Source organism: Myxine glutinosa, chromosome 12 (genome assembly GCF_964187855.1).
Source record: "Myxine glutinosa chromosome 12, kmMyxGlut1.1, whole genome shotgun sequence".
Classification (NCBI taxonomy): Eukaryota; Metazoa; Chordata; class Myxini; order Myxiniformes; family Myxinidae; genus Myxine; species Myxine glutinosa.
The window spans coordinates 6896177-6916546 of NC_136272.1; the positions used below are offsets into that span (position 1 = coordinate 6896177).

The following is a 20370-nucleotide window of genomic DNA, read 5'->3' on the forward strand; positions in this document are numbered from 1 at the left end:
ATGGGCGGCATCGGCTCCAGGACCAAGTGGAGTGCCATACAAGATGTTTAAGAGTTGTGAAGGCATCAGGCAGTATCTGTGGAAGGCTCTGAAGGTGGTATGGAGGCAAGGAGTGGTGCCCAGTCAATGGACTAGGGCGGAAGGAGTTTATATTCCAAAGCAGGAGGAGGCTGTGACACTTGAGCAGTTTAGACCAATATCATTGCTCGATGTAGATGGGAAGACATTGATGAACATCTTTGTGGCACGGCTCTCAGGCTTCATCAGAGAGAATGGTTTTGTGGATGGTTCTGTGCAGAAGGCAGGAATACCAGGATCACCAGGATGCGTTGAACACTCGGCAATGGTCTGGCAAGTGTTACGGGAAACAAAGAGGCAAAGGAAGGATGTTGCGGTAGTATAGCTGGATTTGGAGAATGCATATGGGTCAGTGCTGCATAACTTGATCAGGTATGCCATGGATTTATTTTGGGTGCCACGGAGATTTAGGGATTTTTCATGGCATATTATGATCAGTTTTGGATGCGGCTTGCGACACAGTCCTATGTAACAGAGTGGCAGAAGTTGGAAGTGGGGATCCCGATGGGATGTACCATCTCCCCTATTTTGTTTGTGCTGGTTATGGAGTTGGTGATACGTGCGGTGAGTGGACATGGGAAAGAGGTGGAGCTAGCCCCTGGTCAGAGTTTGCCAGCGATGTTTACTGTCATGGATGACCTGACAGTTGTCCAACAGTCTGCTTATGCAGCAGTAGAGGCACTGGGACGACTGAAAAGGTTGATGCGGTGGGCAAGAATGGGCTTTAAAGCAAGAACGTCGAGGAGTGTGGTAGTGAGACTCGGGGTGATGGATAACATGCACAGGTTTGAGCTGGGAGGGGAGGTGGTTCCATCATTGGCAGAGGCCCATGTGAAGAGTTTGGGAAGATGGTATACAGTGGAGTTGAATGATGTGGGAAGGGTGGAGGAGGTCAGAAACAAGCTTTTGAGAGGTTTGAAGAGGATTGATGGATGTGGTTTGCCAGGTAAGTTGAAGGTATGGTGTTTGAAGTTTGGATTGATGCCACGAGTATTGTGGCCATTGATGATGTATGATATTGCGATTCGGCATGTAGAGAGGATGGAGGTTGTGATGAGCAGGTTTGTGAGGAGGTGGTTTAGTCTAGTAGGAAGACTAGGTCCCCCTGCACCCCCCGGAGATATACTTCTAATCAGTGTTTCTAGATTGGAAAAAATGTGTAGAAAATGACTAGCTATGGCCCCAAGCTGAAAAAATGTCCCACATACCATTTTTATGCAAATTACTGCTGCCATTATCAAAAAAACGATTTTTGACATATCTCAGCCAATATTGCAGATAATTGAAAAATGAAGGTGTCTAGACCCATGTTTTGAAGGGCATAGATCATGATAGAACTATTCATAACATGATTACATGTGTCTATGGTATACTAGTATGCATATTAATGCTGTAATTACAAAATAATCAGTTTTACAAATGATAAGGATACGTTAATACTGCAGATAACTTAACATGGTACATAAGGGGTCTAAACCCAGGTATTTTCAAGGTTAAATGTCAACAAGATGCTCCTGAGTCTTGCATAGGGGCGGGACATTGGCAGTAACATTGGTACCACTCAACTTTTCTTCCCACCATTGACTTTGTATTGCGAGAGATTTTCACTTGCTTATTTAAAGGTTTCTCACCCAGCCCACGTAAAATCTACCAACTCCTGCTGTTAACTCCCAAACATATTTTTTTATGTTATCCAATCACAGTGCAGAAATGACAGACTAGAGATCCAAATTAGTGCTGCTATAGCTGCCATTTTACATTTCCATCCATGTAACATGCGCGCTCGCGCGCTCGTATCAATTGGTAATGTCGCGCGCTCGTATCAATTGGTAACGTTGATGTTATTGAATACCTCAGTTGAAAGTTCAGTCTTCCATTCCATCTGTGTGTTGTTCTTGGTATTCATCCTCCAATCTAGCCAGGTAAGATGCTAACTATAATGTTACTCACACTCTTGACTTCAGTTTCTGCATGAAATCATAAACAGGCAGAATAACAGCTGAGCCAGCTAGCACCATGTTAGCTAACGTTAAAGCTAGCCTCATCTATGTACAGTATGTTCCTAATGTCGGTGTAACTTAAACTTTTGTTAATGCCAAACATGAGACATATCTGTTGACTTCTGTATATGAATTGAACCAGAAAGAGGCACGACAGCTGAGCTAGCTACAGTAACTTAGCACAATGTTTCATTGGCCTAGATAGCTAACGTTAGTGTGGAAGAATTTAGATGTTTTAGCTATTAGCACTTTTGATGCCACTAAACATGGTTTAGTCAGCTAAAAAGTACCCTAGTGTAGAACATGACTCAGAACCTCTGTTACCTCACTGAAAACTCAGAGCCTCCTTTCACAGGCACTTTTAACATCATTCGTGATTTCTTATTTGTCATTTAACAGTGATGGTAGACATCGACAGCAAGCATGCCCAAAAGAAAACGGAGTGTAGAACCTGCAGCCCAAAGCTCTCCTCCTACATGCATCCTTCATGTACCATCCATGTCTGATCATGGGGATTTCACGCCCCTCCGTAAAATTAAAGGATCTGCTTCAGAAAAACTGCAACTGCTTCAAAAGATCCGGGATAGACGTCTCAACCAACCGCATGACTCCCCATGTCGTATGCAATCAGTATGTGATCAGATCCCGGCAACTCTTCCTGATGACCTAGAAAGAGTAGGATATCACAGCAAGTGTTATAAGCACTTTGTCCGCCACTTTCATCGTCTGGGAGATGATACAGAACCAGGGCCATCAACCTCATCATGGCATCACTCTCCTCGTAAACCAGGAGGTTCTGCTGAACCCATCTTCCCGCCAGAGTGTATATTTTGTGAGAAAGTTGAGACCAAAGATGCTCATCGCAATACTGAGAGGCCTACAACCTTCCCATCCTTTAAAAACAAAGAAAATGCATGGGAGCAAATCGAAACACGGGCTGAGAAAATGGGTCTCTATCGACTCCATCGAAAGGTGAAAAACAAAGACCTCTTTGCATGTGAGGCCAAACACCATCCGTCATGTTTTAAAGCTTTCCGCACAGCATTCTACAACTATGAGCGTGCGATTCACAGAGCCGAAGCACCAAAGGAGCAGGCTTGCATGTCAGCCGCCCATGAAAAGGCATTCAACTCAGTACTGGAACACATTCAAACCCAGGTCATCCAGCAGAATAAAGTTCTACAGCTTTCTTCCTTGCGCTTGCTCTATGTCGAGGAACTGAAACTGAATGGATATGAGAACTCAAATTATCGGTCAGAGAAACTACTGAAACGCCTACAGAATGACCCAATCAAGGAGCATATCCACTTCACGAAGGTTGATCATGACAAATGTGATGTCATTTCTTTCTGGCTTGTGCACAGCTCAAACATAACAGTTTCCAACATAAACATAACAGCAACCAGGAAGCCATATGACTTCAAAATGTTCCTTGCAAATGACGACAACAAAAAGCAGATGTGCCAGCTTCTTCTGAAAGTGTGGAGTGGACAAGAGGCAGCTACCAGGCTGGAGAGAACAGAGATGGCTGTGCTGATCGTGGAGGGGAAGGCCCACCAACTTGCCTCAACGAATGGCAAGGTAAAATTGAAAGCCCTTCGTGAATGGCGATTCAATTTGTAATTTTTCCTGAAAAAAAGGTGATTACCTGTGATGTTTGTCTAGATCTGAAACTGGCAGTGACTGGTGATTGAAATGCGGTGCCTTTTTGTGTTTCAGGTCGAGGTACGTGAACTCCCCACGATCTACAGCAACCAGGAAGAGACTGATACCAGGGTGGTTCTGTACCTCCATCATGCTGCTACCATCGGATACAAGAACGCTGTAGTCAGAACACCGGACACAGACATCCTCCTGATCCTGCTCCACCATGCCCACAACATCAAGCTGACGGTGTACCTGGATACAGGGTCAGGGAAGCATCGCCAACTTGTCAACGTCTCTGAGCTGGCAGAATCCCTGGGAGAGGACTACTGTGCCACTCTCCTGGGGTACTATGTGTTCAGCGGAGAAGACTGCACCAGTGCCTTCAAAGGGAAGGGAAAAGTCGGGCCCTTGAAAAAGCTGGAGAAGAATCCCAGGTTTCACAGGGCATTCGGTGAACTGGGTGACAACTGGGATGCCAACCCTGAGGTGGAGAGGCAGTTAGAAAAATTCACCTGTGTGATGTACGGCCAGAGTCGCGAGTCATCAGTGGACATTGTCCGTGCCAAGCTGCTACGAAAAATGGTGGGAGAGGACAAGACCCTCACATCCAAGTCCAAGGTTGATCTGGCTCGCCTTCCTCCATGCCAGTCTGCCCTGAAGCCGCACATCCAGCGTGTGAACCACCGCGTAGCATTGTACAAAAGAGCCGATCAACCTATCATCGAAAAGCCAAAACCTTATGAGGAGCAAGGATGGATAAGGACTGATGAAGGACTGTTGAAACCAATGTGGTCCAGTGGTCCCATCCTACCAACCTCACTGGTGGATCTTCTGAACACAGGAGAGCACGAAGAGGAGGAGGAAGAGGAAGGAGAAGAAGAGTTTGACTCTGACGATTTCGATGAAAATGATGATGACTGACTCAGTGTAGAATCACTAATGCTAATGATGTTTATCTAAAACAAGCAAGAGAAGAGTGGTCACATTGAGTGCTAGGACTATTTTGACAGTTGTAATATTTAGAAAAATAAAACTTTGTGTTAACGTCTGTGTAGACGGACCTTAATATGAGTCTATTATTTCGTAAAACTGTGATTATTTTGTAAATAAAGCACTAATTAGCATACTAGTATACCATAGACACATGTAATCATGTTATGAATAGTTCTATCATGATCTATGCCCTTCAAAACATGGGTCTAGACACCTTCATTTTTCAATTATCTGCAATATTGGCTGAGATATGTCAAAAATCGTTTTTTTGATAATGGCAGCAGTAATTTGCATAAAAATGGTATGTGGGACATTTTTTCAGCTTGGGGCCATAGCTAGTCATTTTCTACACATTTTTTCCAATCTAGAAACACTGATTAGAAGTATATCTCCGGGGGGTGCAGGGGGACCTAGTCTTCCTACTAGACTAGTTGGGAGTGCCACGCTGTTTGACGAACATTGCCTTTTATGGTCAGGGTGGAAAAACTCCAGTTTCCCTTGACATCATTAACCGAGGAGTTTAAGGTGGTGAGAGTGTGGGAGTTCATGATGTTGCGGGATTCAAGTGATGCAGTGGTAAAGAATGCGCTCCCAGAGAAGAAGGGAAGTCGGAAGTGGAATGCAAGAGCAGAGGTGGACGAGATGGAGGAGCGGTTGCAACAGGAGGAGGTCATGGGGATGGTACAGCACGGGAAGCATGGCTTGGGGTGGATGAAGCATGAGCGATGGGGTAAGGCATATGTGAAAGAGAGGAAGATGGTTGAGAGGGAGGTGAGAAGAAAGGAGGAGGAGGGGGGATATGTGAAAGCAGTCGGACAGGCACAGCAAGGTGCTTGGACGAGGTGGGAAGGTGTGCAGGTGAGGACATTGAAGTGACAAGATATTAGGAGGATGGAGCCAATATTGTTGAGTTTCCTGTTGCAGGCAACGTATGATGTGCTTCCGGCACCAGTAAACTTGAGATTGTGGGGGTTGTTGCAGGAGGAGAGATGTTATTTGTGTGGAGGTTTGGGAACGGTGCAGCATGCACTGAGTGCATGCTCAGTAGCATTGGCAGCAGGACAATACAAGTGGTGACATGATCAGGTGCTGATGGTGGTAGTGCAGATGGTACAACAAGAGGTGCTGACATCGAGAGAGAGAAGAGTGGAGAAGGAGACCGATGGGGGAGAGGTGTTGTTTGTCAGAGAGGGCCAAGTAGTAAGAGGTGGAAAGAGGAGGAGGTGGAAAGCAAGAGGGCTGTCAGATGCTTGTGATTAGCAGGTGGTGGCAGACCTTAAGCCACAATTGGTATTCCCATTGGAGATCTGTGTGACAACGTTGCGGCCTGACATTGTCATCTGGTCAGGTGCAACAAGTCTGGTCAACTTAGGGGAATTGTCTGTACCTTGGGAAGAGAACATGGAGGAGGTGCACGAGAGGAAGAGAGGAAAGTACAGTGAGCTGGAGGCAGAGTTCCGGGAGAAGGGTTGGCGAGTTTCTTGTCAGCCATTTGAGGTGGGGTGTTGAGGGTATATTGGCAATTCCTTTTCTGCATTTCTTGCTCGGCTTAGAGTGTGTGGGACAGAAAGAAGGAGGATGTGTGACAAAGTGGCCCAGGTTGCCTTGAAAGGCTCACTTTGGATGTGGAAGAAGTTTATGGAGGCATATGTGGGGGGTGGTTCATTTCAGTCTGAACGGAACTGAGCACGGAAGAGAAATGGAGGTGTGTGTGTGTGTGTGTGTGCGTGCGTGCGTGCGTGCGTGTGCGTGTGTGTGTGTGTGTTGCAGGAGTGGGTGTGGGTGTTCCAGGAGTGGGTGAGGGTGTTGCAGGAGTGGGTGTGGGTGTTGCAGGAGTGGGTGTTTGTGTTGCAGGAGTTGGTGTTTGTGTTGCAGGAGTGGGTGTGTGTGTTGGAGGAGTGGTTGTGTGTGTTTGAGGAGTGGGTGTGTGTGTTGGAGGAGTGGGTGTGTGTGTTGGAGGAGTGGGTGTGTGTGTTGGAGGAGTGGGTGTGTGTGTTGGAGGAGTGGGTGTGTGTGTTGGAGGAGTGGGTGTGTGTGTTGGAGGAGTGGGTGTGTGTGTTGGAGGAGTGGGTGTGTGTGTTGGAGGAGTGGGTGTGTGTGTTGGAGGAGTGGTTGTGTGTGTTGGAGGAGTGGGTGTGTATGTTGGAGGAGTGGGTGTGTGTGTTTCAGGAGTGGGTGTGGTTTTGCATGAATGTGTTTTTGTTTGAGTAGTGCATGTTGTGAGGGTGATGGTCGGTTGTTTTTTTTTGTTGTTGCTTTTTTCGGGGTTTTTTGGTGTGAGAGTGGCTGTTGATTCTGGGAGTGGAGGCAGTTTTGTTGTTGTAGTCTGTGTTGTCACTGGCTGGGGGTGGGGTCATGTACGCATCCGGGTGGAGCTGCTCTGCATGTGGAGGCATATGTGCCCCTTGCTGGCCCACATTGCCTGACCGTATCGAGGTTTAAGGGCCGAAACGGGATGATGCTGAGGACCTCGACTGAGGACCCGGTCAGTGAGGCACACTTGTGACCAGGTGTGTTTTGAACATATATATATATATATATGTATATATATATATATATATATATATATATATGTATGTGTATATATATATATATTGATGCGGATCCCGGGTCTGTCAACGTACTGGGGGGGGGGGGGGGGGGGTGGGGTTATGACCCCGTTTCCCCTCAGACACCGAGTCCACAGGCCGCAGGCCGCGACTAAACTCGCGGTCGACGGGTTGCGAAGCAACTTCAATCGCCAATCACGGGTCGAAGGGTTAGAGGTCACAACCTGAATACCTTGCGAGACCACGCGGCCGGAAAGACCGGGGATTGAACCTTCGCGTTCCCACACCTTATGTTGTGCCGAGCGGATCGCACGGTGTGGGTCGCGGCGTTATCTTGTGTGATTGGTGGGCCTAATCGACTCGTCAAATTCGGTTCGGACCATGCTAGGCCAATGAAGAGAAGTACGATACGAACAGGTTAAAAAGGACAAAAAATATAGACGCCTTTTATTTACAAGGCACAGATAAAAGAGACAAGAGACAGTTTTTAACTTAGCAATCCTTACCTATCTAAATCCCTGACAGGCGCCTTCACACACAGACGGGGAATGAATTGCACAGGATAACAGGGAATGAATCACACTCGTACCGAGCAACGTGCAGCTGCGGATTTGGGTGTGCCCGCTTCCGTGCGCAGCTCACGGCTGTTCAGGACTCGCAGCTTGAAGGAGGTCCGCATGACAAACCGCCACTTCGAAGTCCGCATGAACGATGATCCAGGACGGATGAATCTCAGCGCAGGAAGGACGAACCAGCACGTCGGGCAGCCAGCTTCAAGGACGAACGACGAGAGAGAGCTAGAAAGACGATGGGCACAGACCTTTATTCGGTGGAATGTCCTTCTGGAAGGTTCCACGGCCCCCCATTGGCCGAGGTTGGTCACGTGGGTCATTCCCCCCACCTCCCTCTGGAATGTTCCACGACCTCTCATTGGAAGGTTTTATGCCCCACCGACCACTGCCGCAGTTGATCACGTGGACTGTTATTTTAGCCACGCCTCCCTGCACGTGAAAACGTCTTCTCTCACCAGTATGAGGGGGTTGGAATCCTGCCTAAACTCAACGCATATCTGCTTTAATTACTACACTCTGGAAAGGGGACTAATCTTCACATTTAATAAGAAATAATTAACTACTGCAGGCTACATGTTGTCATGCAATTAACTATAGGGGGTTATATATATATATATTGTAACGAATTTGAGAAGTGTAACGGTTTTGAGAAGTGTAACAATTTTGAGAAAGTGTAACGAATGTGAAAAGTATGGTTTTGTTGTGTGTAACACCCTCGTAATGTAAATAATGGTCGCAGCCCGTCCTCCTAGTTAATTCCATGAAACTTACACACAGGCCACGATATATCTTTTTAAATAGCTTATTTCCTTATTCTATGTAGGCTAAATATGTGTTTCCCACTAGATTGACTCTGCATTGTATCAAACGAAATAAGCGTAGGCCCCTTTCAATTTCCCCAATCATCTCCGCTCTCCAAAGTTCCTTTCAAAAGCGGTGCGAGTGGTGTTCAATCCCGCAAGCCGCCATTGCCCATGTGCTCATCTCGGAGAAGAGGGGGGTAGGAGCCGCCAACTCACAGGCGTGGCACGTCATAATGATCAAAGGAGGAATCGGACAGCCCTAACAGCCAACCAGCACCGCAGTGAGCGACCCGGTAGGCGTGCCCTCGCAGCCGGCGGCTTGATTCCGCCCCGAGTAATAAAAACGACTGGAAGGGACTGCTTCGAGAGATGACATGAGAGATGAGCTGTGAGCTGTGAGATGAGAGATGAGAGACGCTCCAAACCAAAAAGGAGAGGTACTTGGAGATGAAACAAGCTTTGGAGAGACGCGCTGAGAGGAGGGAGACGGCTCCACCAGAAGGAGAGGAGCAGGTGTGACCGAGCCAGCGCGTGACGTCCACAGCATCAGCAGCGTCGACGCGACCGAGGGTTTTCCCGCCAAAAACGCGAAGAATTGGGAGCTGCTACCTCCAGCCCTGCCGGTTGCAGGGACCTGACCCTGCCTCCCTCTCCAGCAACCCACCTCCGCCATTCCTGCCTGCAATTTCCCCCGTGTAAGTGTGAACGTCGTCTGTCCTAATCGTTGTCCTGGGGTTAAGTAAATTGAATAGTATAAGCTAACGATTCACTGTGTGACTGCTTCTTCCATCCATTGCTTGTAAATAACTTTGATCGCTCCCTCTTTTTGCTTGTGTGTATAATAAATCCTGTTATTCCTCCGTACTCTGTCTTCTTCTCTCTTCCTTCTCTTTCGGTCGCTTTAGAAGTTTCCAAATTGAATATCTGTGGTGCGATCTGGTCAACGTTGGGGGAGTCGGGCCAATCGGGGATCCTGTAACGGTCGCGGTTGACCATCCGCTCGACCCAAAGTAACATCTTGTCCGCGACCCGTAACAATATATATGTGTATATATATATATATATATATATATATATATAATTATATATATATATGTATATATATATATATATATATATATATATATATATATATATATATATATATATATATATGTATATATATATATATATATATATGTATATATATATATATATATATGTATATATATATATGTAGGGAGCTGTAATGCCCCTCCCCCTTTGTATATCCTTGCTGCTTTACCAATTACCAAGTATAACCAATTATATGTTTTGTTTTGACTTGCTACTGTACTCTTTCCTGATACTGAGTTCTTTCTACTGCATTGAGGATGTGTAATATCCTAATAAGGAGTTCTCTGCCTTTGTGCTCTGGCCTGCGTGGGCGCAATCTCTAGTTCCCCTTTTTTAGGCCTTGAAGGCAACTCTTATCTCTCTTTGCCTGTTTCCTGTTTTTGCCATTATCTTGCAAGTTGACAGTTTTACGAGTGACCACTCCCCTTTGTACTTTCCCAAGCCAGCTGCTATACAGAAAGTTGTAAACATGTTGTCACATAATGCTGACCATCTCCTTATCAGAAGCTAACCCATGACTGGCCTTGGATGAACTTCCTTTAATTAACTGAACAACAGGATGGGACTATGGTGGGGGACCCAATGAGCCCATTCTGTCTCTGTGTCTTGTGAGCTAACTCCACCCCTGACTTTCCTTTATATAAAGCAATGTTAATTGAATTATTTCAGAGCATCTTGTTGTACTGTTGGTCATTCCTTGTGAGTTTCAATGCAACTTTGCTGTCCTCAAGCTTGAGTACTCGAGTTCCAATAAATATATCCGTTGCTCCTTTCTTCTGAGTTCTTCTGAGTCCCAAGTCCTAAGTCCCAATCCGACAACTGGTGGCAGCGGTGGGATCAGTCTGGGCAGTCCGGGACGCGGTCCCAGGCAAGGGAGTGGTGAGAGACCAGCTGGCAATTGATCCGGGTCAGGTGAGCTGTGGTTTTCTTTTGTTTTTTCCTTTTTAGCCCGGGGGTCAGTCCAAATTGTAACCCACTCTCTCTTGCTCGGTCGCCGTACGTTCCGTTCCCTGCTCATACCTGTTCCACGAACCTAAATTTAATTACGGACCGCTTGGGTCCTGGAGCAACTGATTGTTTATGGACTCGTTAGGGTAACGTTACGTAAGGAGAAGTGCCCCACGTTGGGCGCCTGAGGTTAAGGGGTAATAGATCTCTGGGTTGTGAGGGTAAGGATAAGGGCGGCGTCCCGATCCGAGGCCTACCCGGGAGACGTTGGGATTTTAAGTAAGATCAGAACTATTATACGGGCGTAGGACGCCAGGAAAGTGCAGTAAGGGTAGGATAGACGGCTGTGTAGGCGGGCGAGCCTCTCAGGAGAGTAGGTAGCGCGGCCGTACCACGCGAGGCGGGCGAACCTCACGGGTACGAGGCTGCGAGCCTCTCAGAGTTAGGTAGACGGCTGTAAACGCGAGGCGGGCGATCCTCACGAGTACAAGGCTACGTCGGTAAACTAAAATTTTCCTAGGATGGGTAACAGTATGGGTAATAAGACAGTAAAGGCAGGTGAACCGCTTAGACATACCCCAGCATTTTTTATGTTTAAGAGGTATGGCTATGCTGCTGTGAGACCAGGGAAGTCATGGGTTGCATTGACGAAGGATTTGGGAGAACCGTGGCCCGAAGGAGGGTCTTTTGCGCTGGAAAAATTGGACGTGTTGTATGAGACATTAGAAAAGTTCGAACAGGCCACGAAACACTTTCCGCCTGACTATTGGAAAGTCTTTGGCTGGTGGAAGGAAGAAGCGATGAAGCGACACGCAAAGTCGAAACAGGCCAGCTTGGCTGGTGAGGTAACAAAACTCAAGGGTCTGAGGAAACAGGCGAATAAGGAGCAGGATGAAGCGCTTAAGGAAATAGAGAGGCAGGCCAACGCGCGACTGATGCCGCTCGTTGAAAACCCAGACCCCGCGAGAGGGGAGGCAGTGACCAATCTACCCTCCCCAGCCCCAGTCCTAAGCTCTGTCCCGGGGTTTCAGGCACCACCTATCCTTTCTGCGCCCCCGCTACCACCTCCCTATAACCCCGCTACCATCGCGCCCCAGATACCCCAGAACCACCCGAGCCAGGGAAGGCCGTTTGCACAACTCGGGGCTAACGGAATAGATGACGGGACCGACATCGCAGGGTTCCCGCCACCGATAGGACCGGATGGGTTATACCCCTCACTGGTAGGTTGTAAGGGGAAAAGTACCTCACAAACTACCCCATCGGAATGTCAGGAAATAGAGGAAAGGAAAACATTGTGCCCTGTACAAGTTATCGGGGTTGACGCAGCAGGTCATGGGGTTCGGGAAAGAGTACCATGGAAAGAATCCTCTTTAACTGTAATGCGGGCAAGGATTCAACATTTGCTTATTGAGGATCCACGGCAGATAGTGCCGACCATGTCAAATTGGGTTTTGGATGGCGAGTGCGACTATCGAGACATAACCCATATGGGAGTGTCCGTGCTCCCACCCAAGGTATGGGAAAGGGCTAGACAAAGAGCACACTGGCCGGTGGCAGACCCAAGGGCTGGTGCAAACCCCCTGTTAACACAAGCGCAATGGGATGCTCAAAAGGTCCTGCTGCTAGATTCTATTGAGCAGGCGCTGTTGCCAGCAGGAGGTCCGGATTGGGGAAAGATCGGGGCCATAAAACAAAAGGCAGGAGAACCAATTGGAGAGTACCGAGAAAGGTTGGAAAAGGCCATTGCGCGCTGGGGAGGACTGGGTCCGATGCAGCTGGGAGGGCTACCCCAACCATTGGTAAACCAATATCTAATCGAGGGGCTTCGGCCGGTGTTAAAGAAACAGGTACAGACCGTCCTCTTCGGCTGGAAGGGAATGACAACCAACGAATTATGCGACAAACTGGAACAATGCCCGGGCTCCTCCCTAGAGGAGAAGAAGGATATTAAGGAGGAAATATTGCAAATGTTTGTCCAGGAGAAACGGGCTCAATTTAACCAAAATAAAAAAGGGGATCAGAGTCAGAACTACATACACGAACAGTGCCAGAAGTGGGGACCTGTTCGAGGTCCAGAGGAACATAGGAGGAGTTGTTATCCTTTTTTCTATAAGGGCCAATTCCCCAACGGAGAGTGGATCCACAGCGAAAATGAAAACTGCGACGGTTGTACTGAGGAAGATTTTGGACTAATTAATATGAACGAGGTAAAACAACAATGGACAATACCACCCCCTCTTCCCCTTCCTCCTCAAAACCCTCAAACTTGGAATGTGCAAGGGCCCCCTCCCCAAAATTGGTATCCACCAAGACCCCTTCTCCAAAACCCCGGACCACCCCCCAATAGTGGGATGCAGAACGGACCAAGGGGGAACTGGGCCCCGCCTCGGGGTCCGCCGCAGTGGCAACCAGTGAACCAGTCACTTTGGGGGCCGCCAGAACGCAGGCAGGGCGGAAGGGGAGCTGTAGAGGAACGACCTATGCCCTCCGCACCACCGGTTCCGCAGGAACCGTGCCATTATTGCAAGCAGATGGGACACTGGATACGTGATTGCCCAAAGGCTCGTAAGGGGTTTCAGCCCCAATACAATAGAGGGGCCTATTGACGGGACGCTGGCGAGTCGCCCAAGGAGTGTCCTCTCTTGACCATGACACCGGCAGAGGAACCAACTATGATGTTGGACGTGGAGGGAAGACAATTAGAATTTCTCGTAGATACGGGCGCGACTCGCAGCACAATTAACAAGGGGCAATTGCCCTCTTTGCGCCCTACGGCAAGGAACGTTCAAATACTGGGTGTTTCGGGTTTACCCCAAGCGCTTCCTATTTCGGAGGAAGTGCGAGTAACATGCGGCCCGCTGGAGGCTAAACATGCTTTCTTGATGACCACTACCGCCCCGACGAATTTGCTGGGACGGGATTTATTGTGCCGTTTGGGCTGTCAAATCTCATGTACCGAGGAGGGAGTTTTCGTAGACGTCGCGGAGTCTAAACGCGACTTGTTGATGACGGCACTGGCTCGTCCCGGCCCCACCGCGTATTGGTGGCGCTTGGATCCAGGGGCTTTGTCTGCTTGGACATATATCATAGATAATGTGTGTTTGGACAGTTCAGTGCTGCGAGATTGGATGCAACAGCACCAAATTTCGATAAAGGACTTAAAGGATAATCCACCCCATTGCACTGCGTACTATGATGCAACGGGTGAGGACGAGAACTACCGGGAAAGGGTTAAGGAAAAGCTGGGCGAATGGATGCCTCTACACTTGTCACGGGTATGGATCGGGCGTGAGGGAATAGGAATTGAGGTAGTCCTAACCCCGAGTCAGCATGCGCTGACCCAATACCCCGAAGGAGCGGTCGCCCATGTTACCCTCACTACTGCCAAAGGGTGGCCGCCGGAAAGTGTAGGTTGGATGGTAGGGAGGTTACGAGAAGTTCCCTTACATGGTTATCGGTGTAAGAGGGGCCGCTGGACTTTGAAACAGCTCGAAAACGGTGAAGGGTTCTCAATTGACATTAAGGCAGAACGGAGGGACGGAAAGTTCGAAGAGGCAGAGTTGCCCCCCAAAGGCACCTATGCCATGAGGGCAGTGCTGACGGACCCGGGTGAGTCGGATTACCTCCTAGCGGAGGTGCCAGACAATTTATGGCCCAAAAGCGACGGCGAGGTTGGACGGATGCGAGACGCCAAACCTCTAGTGATAGCAGTGCAGCCGGGGATGCGCTTGCCAAACGTAAAACAGTATAAGCTACGACCTGAGGCCGACGTAGGCATAGCACCAGTGATTCAATCCCTAGTGGAACAGAAGATTATCGTAGAAACTAACAGCCCATGTAATACACCAATTTTGCCAGTTAAAAAGCCGTCAAAGGACAAATGGAGATTTGTACAGGATTTAAGGGAGGTGAACAAGGTGATACAGGGCATACACCCACTAGTTCCAAACGGAGAAACCCTCATGATGTCAATTCCGCCGGACGCAACATACTTCACGGTCATCGACCTTTGTTCTGCGTTTTTCTCTGTGCCCATCGCGCCTGAGTCACAATACTTGTTCGCTTTCACCCATAGGGGGCGCCAGTATACTTGGACAGTACTACCTCAGGGGTTTTCAGATAGCCCCACTCTGTTTTCCCGGGCGCTGCACCGCGACCTGGCGGATGTGGAATTGAAGGGAGGGTCAGTGTTGCTGCAATACGTTGACGATTTGTTGATTTGCTCCCCTTCAAAGGAGGCGTGCGAAATGGATTCTTTGGCCCTATTAAAGGCCTTGGCGGCCAAAGGCCACAAAGTAGGCAGACCAAAACTTCAGTTTGTGCGGCAGGTTGTAACTTACTTGGGACACGCCATTTCGCATGGAAAACGAGAATTGGATGCTGGACGGGTGACCGCTATCATGGAGCTGCCTCGCCCTCGCTGGCAACGACAAATGCTGCGCTTCCTAGGTATGACGGGATATTGCCGCACTTGGATACTTGATTTTGCGCTGCTGGCTAAACCACTGTACGAGGCGACCAAATCAAATGCCCCGGACCTATTGATATGGACGGATGAATTGAGGCGATGTTTTGACGGGCTGAAACAGGCGCTGGTTACGGCACCGTCATTAGGACTCCCGGATTATGCGAAACCATTTACCCTTTACACTCACGCCGTGGGAGGTTTCGCCCAGTCAGTTTTGACACAGACCCATGGGGATAAGGAGCGGCCGGTGGCCTACTTTAGTAAAAAGTTAGACCCGGTCGAACAAGGGTTTCCGGTGTGCTTGCAAGCCGTGGCAGCGGCCAGGTACGCAGTAGAAAGAACAGCGGACATTGTTATGGGACACCCAGTAACGCTACGAGTACCGCATTGCGTCACTTCGCTGTTGTTACAGCGAAGCACACAGCATTTGTCTAACACTAGATTAATGCAATACGAATCCGCACTGATCACTGCAGCCAACATCACGATCGAACGTTGCACGACGCTCAACCCAGCCTCACTGATGCCCACTCCTGAGGAGGGCGAACCTCATGTGTGCTCCGACGTTGTGCAGCTAGTCTCCACGGTGCGATCGGATTTAAAGGACAATCCCTTAGAATACCCCGACTGTATATATTATGTCGATGGATCAGCTAGGCGCGCATGGGACGGGTCTCTGTTGTCCGGGTACGCCGTGTGCTCGGATAGCGAAACGGTAGAGAGCGGGCGTCTTCCACCTACATTTTCCGCACAGCAGGCGGAGCTGTGCGCCTTGACCAGAGCGTGCAGCTTGGCGGAAGGCCTTGCCGTCAACATTTACACAGATTCGGCCTACGCTCATGGCGTAGTCCACGATAAAGGAGCCATCTGGAAGATGAGAGGGTTTCTCACATCTGCCGGTTCAGTGATAAAGAATGGCGCGTTGGTAGAAGGGCTCCTCCGAAGCATTTTACTTCCCCGCGCTATCGCGGTAATTAAGTGTCGTGGCCACCAAAGGGCGGACACTGACGTTGCCCGGGGCAACGCAAGGGCGGACGAGGCGGCAGGAAAGGCCGCCAACCAACAGATAGAACGCAACATGCCGATGGTGACACGAGCACAGAAGACAGCCGCACAGATTGCTGACATACCGACTGCGGGACCACCCGCCACACCAACTAAGGACGATATCATAAATTTGCAAAATGCTGCACCGACGGCCGAACACGAGGTCTGGCTCAAACGAGGAGCGATACGCCCTGGGCCAGGGGAAATGTGGACCCTTGATGAAAAACCCATAGCACCCCAGGCTTTACTGCCTTGGCTGGCACGCATGGCTCATCAGAATGGTCATGTGTGCCAGAGGGGGGTGATGGGACAGATAGACTACACTTGGGCAGCGCCAGGACTGTCACGGATTGTATCCGAAGTGTGCCGATCGTGTGTGGTCTGCCAGCAACACAATAGAGGGGCGCCGCCGAGACATGCACATGATGGGGGACGGCCCCCGCCAAGTGGGCCGTTCGCAACTATTGAGTTCGATTTTACAGAATTGGAACCAAGCATGTCGTTTCGCTATGTGTTGGTAATCGTAGATACGTTCACCAAATGGGTCGAAGCATACCCATGCGTCAAATCCGATGCTCCGACAGTAGTGAAGCGCCTCGTGCGGGATTTTATGTGCAGATTTGGCATTCCCCAGATAATTTCGTCAGATCAAGGAGGCCATTTCACGGCGCAGGTGGTTAAGGGCATCCTGAAGGCGTTGGGCGTTAAACAATCCTTCCATTGCGTCTACCACCCACAGTCCTCAGGACTTGTGGAACGAACGAACAAGACTTTAAAGAATAAACTAGCGAAACTTTGCGCAGACACAGGCTTGAGGTGGCCAGAGGCTCTTCCGCTTGCATTGATGAGCATTCGTTCCACCCCGGGTCGCACTACGGGCCTTTCCCCCCACGAAATATTAATGGGACGACCTATGAGCTTGCCCGTTTCAGCACCAACAGACATGTCCACCCTTGCTTTGCCAGTAATGGATGACATGCTTTTGAGATTTTGCATAGGCTTGTCGAATGTGGCACGCAGCATCCATGCTCGAGTACGAGAGGCGCTGCCTGAACCAATAGGCCACGCCATCCACAACTTTCAGGCCGGCGACTGGGTGCTCGTGAAGCACTTCACCCGCAAGGCTGCTTTGGAGCCACGGTGGAAGGGACCATTCCAGGTGCTACTGGTCACACCGACGGCAGTCTTCTGCGAGGGTAAACCTTCGTGGATCCACGCCACCCATTGTAAGTTGTCCATCCCCGCACCACAAGCCACACAAGACACCGCACCTCACATTGCTGCAGACACCACACCTCACACCGCTGAAGACAATGCACCGTCTAGGGCACCACAGTCTCCTAAGGGCGGCGATGACGGTCATGATGATGGGAATTCTGGGCAGCTGCCTAACAAACCCCGCCAAGGATAGGCTTCTGCAGTTTAACCCACTGAGAGAGGATCTCCCCAAATACCCAGGACACGACAACTACACGTTATTTAAACTTTACTCCGTCAAATACATAACGGCTCCCCGGGGACAGGGGATAGTAGTACATTGCTGTGAGTTGGAGACACATTTCAAGTGGTTATCTGTAAGATGGATGGAAGCCATGGTGGTACACAATGGGACACCACAGGCACGCATGACAACCCCACGCATAGTCTTAACTAAAGTTAGACAGGTGGAAAATGGAAGGTTTACTGGGACCGTGAATAGTCACGCCGCCGCAGGATATCAATGGGGCACGGGCATCGACAATACTACTCTCCTACTGTCGCATGCCCTCGTCGGCCCACACACCACGATAATACTTGAATGTGGAATATGGCCCCCGCGCACGCTGATTAGAAGGAACAAAAAGAGGGGAGATACCCAACACCAATTCCGGCCTAGTTGTGCCGCCTACGTCATTAAACCCCCTCCTGCCCAGGAAGTAAGAAGGAAGCCAGAGGAGAACACATACTGGAAGGTCGCACGGCATATGGCCACAGTACAGAATAGGACACAGTGTTGGATGTGTATGCACCTTCCCCGCACCAGCACAGCAGGCATACCAATGGTAGTGTTACCCCTATCACTCAATGATTTGTGCTCGAAGCCACTAGATACCAAATGCATTAGTACAACTCTGACAAGCCAAGGTTCTGATGAAACCGCGTGTAAACGAGTTTTCCAGTACTCCCCTCCCATCCTGTCCCGACACTTTGAGGAACGTCCGGCGCCGGTTTGGGTCAAGCCGGCATGGGGGGCCCTCTGCTTAGAAGGAAAGGGCCAAGTAATGGTAGGCAAATCCGTGTGTAGAGATACCCTTCCCGCGGACCCGAGAAAAGGGAAACACACGCTCCTAGTGAACGTTACAAGCTCGCCCTTGCATAACCTCACACACCTCCAGTTGGCATGGAAAGGGGAAAACGGGACAAACACTATCCCAGGTCTTCTCACTTGCATGACCACCCATTTAGTGGCCCCGCACGGGACCATGTTTGTATGCGGGAATAAAGCTTACCCGTATTTACCTGATAATTGGGGAGGAATTTGCTATTTAGGATCAGTTTTCCCAGAGATGGAAATGCGACAGCACTTGCATAATACCACCGCACTCATAAGGACACAACGAAGCACCTATTGGCACGACGACGACACCACTACTTTACACGGCGCTGATTGGGAGAAAGCCGTTAGCTTCTTCTTCCCATGGGCTGGGACGGTCATGAACAGTTACCGCATTGACAAAATTGCGTTAATCTTAGAAACTGTGGCCAACGCCACCGCTACAGCACACGACGAAATGTTGGACACAGTTGTCCATCTGCGTACAATGGTTATGCAAAATAGGGTTGCATTAGATATGCTATTGGCAGAACGAGGAGGGGTATGTGGGATAATTGAGGGTAAATGTTGCACTTTTATTCCTGACCCCTCACAGGGTGTCAGTGCTGCTATTATAACGTTAAGGGAAAGCGCTCACTCATTGACAAGGGATCGCTTGGATCGGGAAGCCTCCCACCAGTGGCTTACCGACTGGTTCAAAGGGTGGACAGGCACAATTGTAAAGTGGGTACTAACCGCTTTGGCAATAGTCCTTGGAATCGTGGTTAGTTGTGTGATAATCAAGGCTTTAGTCCTTGCGTGTGTGAGGAAGTTTTCCACAGGATGGACACTGAAGACGACACCGGAAAAGGCCATGGTGATGATCGACCAGCGGATCGCGGGTCCGGATGACACACCAGCTGTCAACTCAACTGCCAGTCGCGGATCCTGGAACGACGACCTGAACGAGTCCCTGGGCCGCGACAATGAGATCTTCGCTTCCGAAGATTGTTCTTCCATTGCTGATATTACCGATAATGATGTCGAGTACACTTATGCGGACCTCGAAGCATTTCAGGCTACTAGAAGGCCGTTTAAACTGGGCCCCGACACGTCGGAAGAAGAAATCGACGATTTCCTGAAGGATTCCTCTCGTTTCTTCACGATATGCCATGCCGTGGCTATGACTATGGGCCGTCCACTCCGCAGGCCTACGCCACCTGAGAATAATGTTACTGTTGATGTTACCAATGATGATGTGGGCCACTTGCGAGGGTCCCCGGCTGATGTTTATGTTTCAATGCAGGCTCTGCCTCTCCATGTTTCACGAGCTCACCTTTATGTCTCACAAGCCCACAGAGAGTCAACCGCCACTGACCCAGTTCGGGATTTGGACCCAGCTGTGAACCCAAGCCCGGATGGAGAGGAACTCGATCGTGAAAATACTCTGAGTTCCGAGTCTGATTGTTTTGGAGATTCGCCCTTGAATAACAGCGAAGCAAGCAGCATCGCCTCGGACGATCTCGACTTTGACCCAAAGGAAGTTTCTCTCCCACCTTTGGATCGTTATGCTTTATTTTATGGCCATAGGTTTGAGCCACCTGATACTGACGATGTTGTGTCTTCCCCAGATCACCAGCACGTAAGAGACCTCATGAACATGAATATCGATTGAGCGCTGAAGATCGACAAGGATTTCACTTGGGGAAGCCTGGGCGAGCTCCAGTTGGGGAGGAGTTCGGCTGCACCTCTGTGGACCAAGGGTGGGTCGGAGATCTTCCTGGGTGTGGACCCCGGTGGAACCAGAGGTCTTCGTTGTGGATTTGGCGCGCTATTCGATCTTCATGTCTCTACGGTCTCACCTCATACACCCA

The 20370-nt window shown here is 49.5% G+C and overlaps 2 protein-coding genes across 2 annotated transcripts in view; one reads left to right on the forward strand and one right to left on the reverse strand.

The window, feature by feature from the left end:
- LOC137415052 (DNA topoisomerase 2-beta) overlaps positions 1-20370 on the reverse strand; it is a 287321-nt gene that overhangs the window by 225903 nt on the left and 41048 nt on the right. The window lies entirely within an intron of this gene.
- On the forward strand, positions 3477-5106 carry LOC144888412 (uncharacterized). Its single transcript, XM_078766326.1, has 2 exons — positions 3477-3659; positions 3798-5106. The coding sequence occupies exons 1-2, from the start codon at positions 3504-3506 to the stop codon at positions 4644-4646; spliced, it is 1005 nt and encodes a 334-aa protein (XP_078622452.1). The 5' UTR covers positions 3477-3503; the 3' UTR covers positions 4647-5106.

Bases quoted from the DNA above. Each gene is read 5' to 3' on its own strand.
- LOC144888412 (XM_078766326.1), top strand. From the start codon at position 3,504: ATGTTCCTTGCAAATGACGACAACAAAAAGCAGATGTGCCAGCTTCTT. The intron at 3,660-3,797 runs GTAAAATTGAAA...TTTGTGTTTCAG, and splicing joins TTGCCTCAACGAATGGCAAG to GTCGAGGTACGTGAACTCCC.